Source organism: Thermobia domestica, chromosome 8, assembly GCF_964235325.1.
Source record: "Thermobia domestica chromosome 8, izTheDome1.hap1.1, whole genome shotgun sequence".
Classification (NCBI taxonomy): domain Eukaryota; kingdom Metazoa; phylum Arthropoda; class Insecta; order Zygentoma; family Lepismatidae; genus Thermobia; species Thermobia domestica.
In genome coordinates, this window is record NC_137461.1 from 9,950,647 (window position 1) to 9,963,161 (window position 12,515).

The window sequence follows — 12,515 nt, forward strand, 5'->3', positions numbered from 1 at the left end:
AATCTGCTAATATTTTGAATTAAGGATTACCATGTATAGTTCAAGAGTTATAAATCTGCTAATATTTTGAATTTAGGATTACCATGTATAGTTCAAGAGTTATAAATCTGCTAATATTTTGAATTAAGGATTACCATGTATAGTTCAAGAGTTATAAATCTGCTAATACTTTGAATTAAGGATTACCATGTATAGTTCAAGAGTTATAAATCTGCTAATATTTTGAATTTAGGATTACCATGTATAGTTCAAGAGTTATAAATCTGTTAATATTTTGAATTTAGGATTACCATGTATAGTTCAAGAGTTATAAATCTGTTAATATTTTGAATTTAGGATTACCATGTATAGTTCAAGAGTTATAAATCTGCTAATATTTTGAATTTAGGATTACCATGTATAGTTCAAGAGTTATAAATCTGCTAATATTTTGAATTTAGGATTACCATGTATAGTTCAAGAGTTATAAATCTGCTAATATTTTGAATTTAGGATTACCATGTATAGTTCAAGAGTTATAAATCTGCTAATATTTTGAATTTAGGATTACCATGTATAGTTCAAGAGTTATAAATCTGCTTGTATTTTGAATTTAGGATTACCATGTATAGTTCAAGAGTTATAATAAAAGTTTGCTGACAGAAAACGAACGATTTTTGTCACAAGATGGAGGGTTTTGAGAGTTTTTTTTTTCATTAGTCAGCGCTCAAGAATGTTTCTCATACATGCTTATAATAGAACACTCAACGGGATAACAACAGAAGTCTTTAGTATACATCGTTTTAATACTATGCGTGTGTCTCATAGTAGCCCTTTTTTAAGAGAGCGTCTCAGAATAGCCCCACCTGACCCTATTCCTCCAAATAATTTCATGGACTTTGCCTGATCCTAAAACCAGCTTGTGGGCACCATGGTCACACTGACTGTCCTATATTTAGCCAAAATGACACGAAACTCAAAATGAAAAATAAACATGTACTTGCTGACAAGAAGATTCAGTTTGCATAAATGAAAGTTACGATTCTACTCGCCATAAATAAGTGCTATGTCCCCAAACCCCTGCTATTCCAAGCAGTTTTGAATGCAGTCAGGGAAGTATTATCAATAACATTTATGATAAGCATCCTCCACCCAGCGAAATCTCTGATAATGGAAATTGCACGTAAATCATCACATTCGCGCAACGTCTGATAACACATGGATATCAGCCAAAGATAAGGCTCGGACTCAAGATAAAGTATTTCATCAAAGTTATCATTTAATGATTATGATTAGAACATTTCACCGAAGATTGTATTATTTGAAACATTTGACTTATTTAATATACATATATATTTAAGTAATGAATATTTGGGAGTATTTTTCGAAGAATGGGAGACCAGACTTCTGTTACCGTGAAATGTGTTTATGCCATGTGGATGTCGAGGGATTTTTACAAGGCATTGTTCACGTGGAAGATGACGAGAAACATCCCGAAGAGAAAGTGATCCAAAGTTTATACGAGTTGGAACAACACCTACAGAAGTCTGTGAGGTAAGTTCATTTACAACAGTGTGATTGAGCTAATGAATTAACTAGGGTTCAAAACAAGTAACAGTTTTAGTAGAACATGATATTGACCACCAGGGCACATCCACTTGGGGGTCCATCGAGTCGCCACATTCTCCCTATGAAAAAAACTTCGTAATTTTACGTATTTTCTATACTTTCTTAATAAAACCAGGGGTAAAAGTGGATCTGGAAAGGCAGGGAGATGCATAATGTCACACCGTCCCCCGTGTCTATCTTTGCCCATTGTATTTTTTTAGAAAGTGGGGGACGGGACAGATATTTTCTGTAAGTGAGTGGACGGCGTCTTCCTGCGTTCCCCCTCACTTTTACCCCTGAATAAAACTATACAGTTATTGTTTAGCAGAGGAATGATTATTGTAGCACAAATAACTTATCTTACATGTCATCTGTACCACGAAGGGTGTCGATTTCTCTATAAATTTGGGGGCATGCATTCAAATGCAGAAGGCATATATGAGGCTTTTAAGACAAATTGCACTCAAATCACACCAAATGTTGTATATTCATAAATACAATGTGGGGGCTCACATGAGCTTTGCGGGGCCCGGGCCACCGTCCCCAAGATCGGCGCCCTTGTGTACCATTTCTTCCCTTATAAAAATAATTTAGTTCCATTTTTAGTACTTAACAAATGGCTTTCCAATCATATGATATTATTTATCGTGATATACGATAATTTAAGCTTTACTGAAAATATGAAATAAAATCTAAGTTTTACGTTCTACGGCTATGCCAGCTAGGCTAAAGGAGACGGTGATGGTGAGAAATGAATGATATGGTGGAATCAAGAAAGTGGGAAGAAACGGGATTACCCAGACTAGGGATGCGCACGAGACGAGTCGAGACAGAATTTTCCTGACAAAATTCGAGTCGAGACACAGCTCTTCCAATAGAAAATAATACATTTTTCGAGTCGAGACATCACTTTTACAGCACATTTTCGAGACGAGACAGCCTCGAATCTTGTCTCGTGCGCTTCCCTAACCCAGACAAAACCTACACAGACGGTGTTTGTCCGCCACAAAGCTCACTTAGCGCGAGCTGGGATCGTACCAAGGATCCAATGCATCCGAGGTGAACGCTCTACCATCGAGCCACTGCAACCCCCAACCCTTAATAATATATACGATAATGTCTTTACGATAATAGGAGAATATACGTAGTTGCATAATTGCGTCGCTGTAAGTACAACGAAACATGGAACAAATCATTTATCGCTGAAAATGGACTTGGCAAGTTCTGGAAATAACCTTCACGACTGGAAACACACAATATTTGGATTGAAGTTACTCATTAGTACCAGCCTGTATTTTTAACTGTTTTCTTTCTTTAAAACATTTTGTAAATCTAATACTGAAGGTATTAGACTTTCAAACTCCGAGGACCGTTTTTCTTTCCAACCTCCAATAAGCCACAGAAAAGAAGATATCTCGATCTTATTATAGGTAATATACACACCTTATGAAAATTGTCTACCTCAAATACAAAAAATGCCTTTAAAAAATACGTGCCTTATTACTTTAAATAAGAAGACCAAATAAGTGCTAAATTTTGTCTCTGATCTTAAGAGACCTCGAGTTATAGACTCTTATTGCAATAATTGTGTCCCTGACCCGTTTTCTTACCATGTTCTTTGTTTCTTTTCTAAATTAGATATGAAAAAGTGTTGAAATACATATCTAATTATTTTAAATGAAAAGTCACAACATCAAATGTCACGTATCTTACCTTAAGAGTTTCCGAGATATTGGTATTTTATTATAATAATTATAATCTACAGTGCTATTGCTTCCTACCCTTTTTTATTAGTGCTGTCTTACGTCACAAATGCTGTCTCCAAATTTTAACCTTCTAGCTTAAGTATTAGCCCACGAGTTGATCAGTCAATCAGGATTCTTTTATGTATAGCCTAGTTATTCTATCCCCACTTTGTCCTTCTCTTCAAGGCCAAATATCAATGAACACTAAAAGACACATTTAATTATTTTTAATTAAATGCCCAAATACCACATTTTCTTTCTCTAACCTTCAGATATTCCGAGATATAAACTCTCATTTTAATAGTTCTGATTCCTTCCCGCTTTTTCTTCCCACACCATTTTCTTTCAATTTTAGATCAAACTAGCTCTTTGTATCTCCTGAATCTGCTCAACCTGGGTTTCGCTCCCACACATTGTCTTTGCTCGTCCTACGGCCTCGCACCTCTTGAACCCACAATTCTATCGTTTCTTTTCCTATTTCAACTATCTAAAATATAAGATTTTGTATCCCAAGAAAACTCCCATTTAAATAGCATGGGAATGTCTTCATCCCCCTTTAGACCCCCCAAAAATTAAAAATATTCACTTTTGGCAATTTTCCTGTACGTTAGTTCCAGAAGGCTACAATCATGCCAAATTTCATTATTCTAATCCTGCCGGAAGTGCCTAAACATTTTGGGGTGTAGAAGACGTCCATATAAATAACATGGGAAAGATTTTTCAGTCCCCCATAAAACCACTCTACGGTGGAATATAAAAAATAATGCCGAAAGATGTATCTAATTATTTTAAATGAAAAGTCTAAATACCAAATTTTATGTCTCTGTCGTTAATGGATTCCGAAATTTTTGGATATCTTACCACAATAATTGTAGTCCCAACTCCTTTTTCCTTGAACCTCATTTTCTTCTAGGGCAAAGTTTAATAAACTCGGAAAGACATCTCTAATGATTTTAAATGATAATTCAAAACACCTTTAATATAAAATATATTAGATACTATAGTATGTGCGAGCAAATTAATATGTTTTGACATAGCTATATTTCAAGAATTGAACCAGCCCCATCAGGAAGTCGCAGTCGGAAAGAGGGATTGCCGCCGTCGACGGTGGCAGGCCGCTGGAGGCAGCTGGCACCCGTCCGTGGCTGCACGACGATCTACTTGTTCAAAGTTGCCCAACTTTTGCCGAGGCGGCAAGCGGTCAAAAATCGTAAAATATAATGCCCTTTGCCGACTCTTTGCTGACTGCTGACGACCGTCAGAGTCGGCACAACAGTCCGAAAGGAGTCTTTCCGACCCTCTGCTGATTCTTATGCCGGCCTCTTTCCGACGGCGGCGCCGGCGCATTTAATGCTCATTTGCGGCTGTTGCCGACTGCTCGGCAAGGCAACTATTCGTCGCGGTCGAAAATCGCGCGGAAAGAAGAGGGTGTCCGGCGTCGGCAATCCGACCGCGGCATCTGGTCGGCATGGACAAATTGTCCAACTATAGGCGGCAGGATCCTGATGGGGAAGGGAGGAGCAACAGCTCCCCCTCGCCTACCGCTGCGTGCGGCTACGTATAAGTACTATACTGACTATTGCAAACTACAATGAATATGTCGCGTTGCGTTGGTCCAAACCAGTACGGAATGAGCTTTAATATTGCTTGAGAATTATGATTGCTACCTGTCACGATCTTATTGATAGAGGTGGACAAGTAGATGTTATATGCCCCGACATAACAAAGGCATTTGGCAGTGTCCATCATGACATATTACTACATAAATTCAGTCTCTTTAATTTTGCAAAACATGCTCTAAAACTTCTAGTTTCGTATTTAGAACATCATACGCAGTCTATCCTTTATGGAGAGCACATTTCTAAGTTGATATACGTTCGATCTGGAGTACCTCAAGGATCGAATCTTGGACCATTACTTTTTATATTCTTTATTAATGACTTACTCAATTCTGTCAAACTTCAAAATAGTTATTTTTTGCCGATGAGCTTAAAATATACGAAAATTAAATCGATTGCTGACTATGTAAAATTACAAGATGATTTGATAAATGTATTTAACTTTGTATAGAAAGTAATCTAAATAGAAATGTTAACAAATCCAAATCCATTTCTACACACGTAATAGAAATAGATTCAATTTTCCTACACTTTAGATAGCACTCCATTAGTTAATGAAGTGATTGTTAAAGAACTTGATGTTACATTCGATAGTTATTTGACATTTGCAAATCTCACTTCTTTCATAGTAAATGAAACTTTTAGGAATTTAGGTTGGATTTTAAGAGTTAGTACTGATTTCAGAAAGAAAATGATCTATCAAAATAAGTTTTTTTCCCCTAAGTCAGCTTGAAACTGAAATATGCTTCTTAAATATGGAATTCGGAGTACCTACATCAAATATACCGGCAAAATCGAAAACGTACAAAACAATTTCTTTAAGGTTTCTCACTTTCAATCAGACTTCGAACTATCCCAAACTTTGATTCAGCTTTCCAACTAATTTAAATTTACCATCTTTAAAAAGGAGAAGACTTACTCATCATCTTGTGTTTTTACAAAAGATGCTGTACAATAGAATTGACGGTATAGTAATTCGGGGGGAAGTAAACATAGTAAGCATGAAAATGAAAAAAATCTTATACAGAAATGGTACTACAGCTGATTGACAATTATATATGAATAGGACAGACCTTCTGCATTCCGAAAATAAAGTATGGTTCATATCGTGTCTGAAGTAACGTGCACAGAAACAACTGAATCATACAAGGTAAGTTATTCACTTCATCCCACATGTGAGGATAAAGTGAATATACCAAGGATCCTATAAAATAGAGGATCTGCCCATATGTATCTTCATCCTATTAAATAATGAAGTCAAAAACAACAACAACAGAGCATCGGCACGTCTGATTGGCTACTCTCATTTCCGCCATCGTCTGATTGGCTAATTTCGTTTCCGCCTTGTTTGTTGGCTCAAAACATTGCGATCCTATTGGGTGGAGTGGGCAGAGTAGGGGTGGTGAAACTGTGACGTATGGCTTCAAGATTTTGTTGTAAGGGCAGATCCTCTCTTTTATAAGATCCTTGGAATATACATGTGGGGTGAAGTGGTGAGAAGAAGTGTCCTTGACATAATGTAAACAACAAGATATAAACTGCTAAATAACGAGTATGTAGCTAACGAAGAACACCTACATGATGTTAAGGTATATAATCTATTGTTGTAGAAATGCTTAAGAAGCAAACAGAAGTACCATCCCGAGATCGTGTCCAAAGAACCGTCTCAGGAGCATTCAGTTGTTTGTCCTTACAAGAAAGATCACAATATTTGAAAATGAAATGAAATCTTTGAGTTTTACGTTCCGCGGTTATGCCGGTTAGGCTAAAGAAGACGGTGATGATGAGTAATGAATGAAATGGTGGAATGAAGAAAGTGAGAGGAAACGGGAGAACCCCGAGGAATCCCACGTACACGGTGTTTGTCCACCACAAAGTTCACTTGGCGGGAGCTGGGATCGGAGCATAATATTTGAGTTTACAATAGGTCTTGAACCTAGGGTTCTCCTATACATGACTGGTTTGCAGGACAGTAGTCCATATTGCATACATGGAATGATTAACAGGACTATTCACATCGCCCCAAAATATGTTCGTCACTTCACCCCACCTCGTCATCTTTTTTTCAAAACATGTTTTGTATTTTTATGTTCGCAGTATATTGAGGCACATCTATATACATGCGTACTTAATAATCGCCTCATGCTACTGTGGAAGTATTGGGTACAACGCAATTACCTCGGGAAAGAATTGCCCTAGTTTCTTACTGTTTCATATTACAATAGCAACAAAAAAGGCTACAACTCTACTCGCCTTCCCTGCTGTCCATGCTCGCTGCATTCAAGAGTTCGCTTCTTTCCTCTGTACACTATCTTCTTCGTCAACCATAGTCTCAATACTGCACATAGAGGGGCTTTGCAAAATCAGATCCGATCATGCTTTGTTGAAACATATCATTAACCTTAACTCTATTCACTTCACCCCTATGGTCATTTCCCCCCGAATTACTCTATTCGCTTGTTAGGAAAGATCAATTTAATCTTTTCAAATTATAAAAACACGTGACTTATCCAAACACGTGCCATATAAAATTATGTTCCTTTCCTATAAAGCTTAAACAAACACCTTAAAGAAGTCTCCTTCATGGCGGATGTGTGCTTCCTACAACAGGGCAAACTACTTTGTGATAAATTAAAAATACAACTTGATAAATTATATTTAGATAATCAGTGTCTTGTGCATATATTCTAATAACGTACATCTCTAGTCTTAACAATATTGTTTTACTTTGTTATATTAATTAGATAATATAATGAATATAATTACTATAACTAAAATACTGTAATTGGGTAGTCTTTGATTCTTCTTTAAGAAGGGGGGCGCGGTGGCTCAGTGGTAGAGCGTTCACCTCTGGTGCTTGGGGTCCCGGGTTCAAACCCTGCTCCCGCCAAGTGAACTTTGTGGTTTTATAAACACCGTGCTCGTGGGTTTTCTCGGGGTTCTCCCGTTTCCTCCCACTTTCTTCATTCCACCATTTCACTCATCTCTCATCATCACCGTCTCCTTTAGCCTAACCGGCATAACCGTGGGACGTAAAACTTAAAGATTTCATTTCATTTCATTCTTCTTTAAGAATCCTGGAATACACACACATACGTGAACACACACATGAGGTGGCAGAGAACATCATATAATTAAATACTACTAAAAGCAATAATAAACGAACTTCAATAAATCTATAGCACTTTGTTACATATAAGAATAAACAAATACTATTGTTTTTTATTTTATTTTAAACAAACATTTATTACTACATGAAGTGCATACTTCCTCTTTGCGCTCAGAACAAACAGCCATCTTGCACCTGGTACAAAACTATTTTGTTTTTCTATTGTTCCTGGGGCACATTCGGCATTATGCTTGCTTCAGAAGATTAAGTATTGAATCACGCATAAATGATGATTGGTCTTCAATACCAAGAATATTTTTGAGACCAGGAGACAAATCCGTGGGGATATTTAACTTTGCTTCATGTAAGGTCTATCTAGCTGCATCATGTAGGGTCCAGTTCTTTGAGGAACTCCTTACATATGATTTTCTTCTTTTGATCCAAAGGATTGGAGAGCTGAAGCATTGCATTAACACTAGCCTGATCCAACATATGCCATAAAGAAAACTCAGGGGCAATCTACGAGTTTTCCTGCTGACACTATACACGTGAAGTAACTGATTGAAACAATAAACACTTACTTTTGTTTGGTTGTAGAAATGAATAATTTGACATCTAGTGTGTTCAGTACAAAGTCTATAAACGTGCTTGAACCTGTCATCAGAAAATATTACAAAAGCACACGTAAAGTACTTAAAACGATTCTCGATAATACTGGAATTCACAAATGTAAATACACACATGGGATGCTGCGGAATCTCGCTCCTTATTTATCTTCTATTGTGAAACAAAAGAAATGGCTTGAGAACTATCACCGGGAATGGCGCTCTCTAAAATGAGAATATACGGAATTACTAACCAAAATTCCTGAAAACAATGCTACAGTGACGATTAGTATAACTCCTGCACGGAGAAAAATGCATAATCCAGTCAGTATGTAAATGCTGTTTTTACCAGGTTATGCGCGTCACCACATTAAGTAATGTTGTTTTATCCGTAGTACGATCTTAACCACCGTTCAGCGAAAATTTTGTATTGTAGGACCACCACTTCAAATCTAGAATTAACGCCATACCCATTCCAGCGGTGATAACTTACGTATATAATGTTACCATCTTCCTACGACTGTCCCCTCTTGGTTCTTTTTAAATCTGTGACTCCCTATCTTACGAGAGTAATAAGACGTCATATCATTCTGTGAGAAGGAAAGAGACGAAAGATATTTTTAACACGACGCCGAACTCTAGACTTGGTATGATGTTCCCACCTGCTGTACTTTTACAAAATAAAATTACATTACTTAAAGAGCGCACCCGCCTAAATACGATATATCCATACGGAAATCCTAGTCCTTTTTTTCTCAGTGTGGGGTGCTCCACTACCCCCTGAGTGTATTTGAGGGTTGAATAAATAAATAAATAAATAAATAAATAAATAAATAAAAAGGGCCAATGGAATCTACTCGTGCAACAGTAAATCGATTCCAAGAAGACATCTTCCTGATCTCACCATTTTCGCCATATTTACCACAATATTGAAACCGGGTGCTACAGTGAATTACTATCTCTTTTAGTTTAGTTTAGTAGAGAGAAGGATGCAGATGAAATGTATTCTTGGAACACTTAATCGATTGCAAAAAATGTTTCTCGCTATCTATTACCGTTATTCCTCTACAATGAATAACGTTACACCCGGACATTGTTGATTTATGTTAATTTCGGTTCGAATATCACCTCCAACCAAGGAACTCGAACCCTAACTTATGACTCTGTACAACCTGGCCAAAATTATTGGTGACCCTTCAAGTAGTTTTTGAGATTTTTGTCTCCCGAACAGACGGATGGATGGACACAGGAATAAACTAAATATATAAAGAAGTTTTGGTAAATCAAATTGCTTAATAAAAAACGGCTTGTTTGGTTTTTGAAAGGTGTACTCAAGTCACTACATCAAATTTGAGATCATTAACAAAATAAATTATTGTTTAGAACAGCGCTTTTGTGTCGCGACACATTGGTGTGTTCTGAACATGGGCGTCTCTGGCAAGGGGGGGACGAGGGGGACGCGTCCCCTCCAATATTTTGGAGTACAAAATATTCAATATATTTTTTCTAATTTAATTTACTGACTAACGATAGAATAACATATAAATATTAATCATTGTATTTATTTGCAATATAATATTCAGGCTGCGAAACAATTATAACAGAGTTCTTAATATACCTTAGGGGGTCCGTGAAAGTAAGCAGAAAGGCAACAAATGGAATCGAAGATAATAAACAAGTTAGGGTAGGTAGTACCATTTAAATCACTTTCTTTGATGTCCCCCCCAAATTTTACATGGCAGAGACGCCAGTGGTTGCGAATACATGTCAGATGTGTCGCGAGATTTTTAATGTTTTCTAAGGTATTCCGCAAAGAAGTTCTCTTTAGAAGAAAATAAAATTTATCACCAATCGACTTGATTTCACACTTATCTCTCACACTGTATCTCACAGTCGTTCCATAATAATAAAAAATGTATGTATTTTCATGAGTTTGCTGGTTTGCATCTAGGAAAAAAATAACATGCTGGGATATCGCGAAAGTTTGAAACGTACTTTGGTGAGCCCCAAAGGAAAAAAGGTTGAGAAACACTGGCTTAGAACATAATGACTTTTCCTTGCGACTATTTATGTGTTGAAAACCAATATTAAACTTTTCAATCTTATCGTTGTTTCAGGTCTGTTTATTTGTATTGCAACGTAACACCTTGCACAACATGTGCTTGCAGCTTGGTTGCCCACCTGAAAGCCAAACAAAGCGAGAAGCGCCCTCTACAAATGTCCATTTGGTGTTCTTCCCTCCGACTGACTCCTTCAGGCTCAGTGGACCAAGCCCCGCTTCTTGTGCTCACATCCAACAACATTCCAGTGTCTGTATTCTCTGAGGAGGATTGGAAAGTCGTATCTACATCGGTCCTTGGTTCAAGTACCTTCCATTATGATAGTGAAACGAAACAATGGGATGACTATTGGGCAACCAAAGCTCAAGAAACGTTGTCCGGATTAGGAGTTGTGAAGGACAATTATGCGTGGAAGGAGGTAAGACATCGATAAAATCACTTTATTGATTTTGAAAAGATCGTTGTACGTTATATACGATAAGTACTAGTCGGCTATTTAGCAATTACAAATATGGAACGAAAATAAGCAAATCATAGTTTCTCGCCTTAGAGTTTCTGCTTGGATATAACATCTCCTATAATAGAAAAAGTATAAATATTTGCAAATATGACCTGCCATGCATTATGTAAAGTATATGTTCGCTAAAAGTATAAGAATTAAGATACACTTCATTTAAAACTTAAATCTCTCTTATTACCTTTAGCTGTAAACCCTCTCTCATATGCAGCCAGTGAGTTACATCATCGAGTTGCGCCACTGCTTGCGAAGCATTGCCCTCAATTTGAGCTTTCATACGGAGCATCTGCAGTTGCTTCCACTGTAAGATAGTTACTGCCACCGTCTGTCAGTGAAACTATCTCGAGCAACTCTCAGTATCCGCCACTCGTGGAGAAGCATTGTCTTAAATGAAGCTTTCGCACAGGACACTACAGTTGTCGCCACCGCACAAGGCTGCCAATGTATGTGTTGTAAAAAGAAATTTAAAAAACTTACAAGGGAAGGACTAGAAGTGATACCCGGGGATCTGCATGTGTTATATATCGTTGGAAAGGCGATACAAAGTACACCAAACTTGTGAAATATCTTGCTTGAATGGGACCTGTAGGGGAAGTGGCGACCATTCGAAAATCAGAACAAAGCAGGCTCCGAAACACCAGAAAACGTGGACAAAACAGAAAGCTATGATGTAATTGTTGTGAGACGTAGTACATATGGGTTTAAAAGGCAGCTGAATAAAAATTTAACATCGAATGTTTACAAATCAAAATGGTGGAATCAACATGGCGGACAAAAATTACAAAAAAAAAAAAAAAAACAAGCTATGGATTTGAAATTGAGTATATAGAGATATTCGACGTCGCTATGTATGAATCAGATACCAACAGTGTGAAATTCTAGATGGCGGATCCAAAATGGCGGACAAAATGCAAAATACTGCTACGAAACAAAGTGGGTACATACAGGTTTTCTAGCCGCGGAGTGTTAAAGTGGAAAACACTGGATATGACGGATCCAACATGGCGGGAAAAGTGCAAAATACAATATGATGGATCCAATATGGTGGGCAAAAGTGCAAAAAATATGTATTGAACGGACATATGAGATTATTGCACATGTAGTAGCAGAATATGTATAGTTGACCTACATAACGGGACGAGTATGAGCAGATGATGCTTTACAAGAAATAGGGAGCACGTTTTGCTATACAGTCATGTCAAAATTGAGACATGGAATGCAGGAAAGTGTTTGTAGCGCACATGAAAGTTTTGCGATACGAACAGATTGCAAT

The 12,515-nt window shown here is 37.2% G+C and overlaps 1 protein-coding gene across 1 annotated transcript in view; it reads left to right on the top strand.

Annotated features, from left to right (window-relative positions):
* The first annotated feature begins 1,283 nt into the window (after positions 1–1,283).
* Positions 1,284–12,515, top strand: part of LOC145691539 (uncharacterized) — a 66,391-nt gene continuing 55,159 nt past the window's right edge. Inside the window, exons 1-2 of the mRNA XM_081766949.1 lie at positions 1,284–1,533; positions 10,783–11,143. Coding sequence (XP_081623075.1) covers positions 1,343–1,533; positions 10,783–11,143 — 552 coding nt within the window. The 5' untranslated portion in view covers positions 1,284–1,342. The remainder of the gene's footprint in view (positions 1,534–10,782; positions 11,144–12,515) is intronic.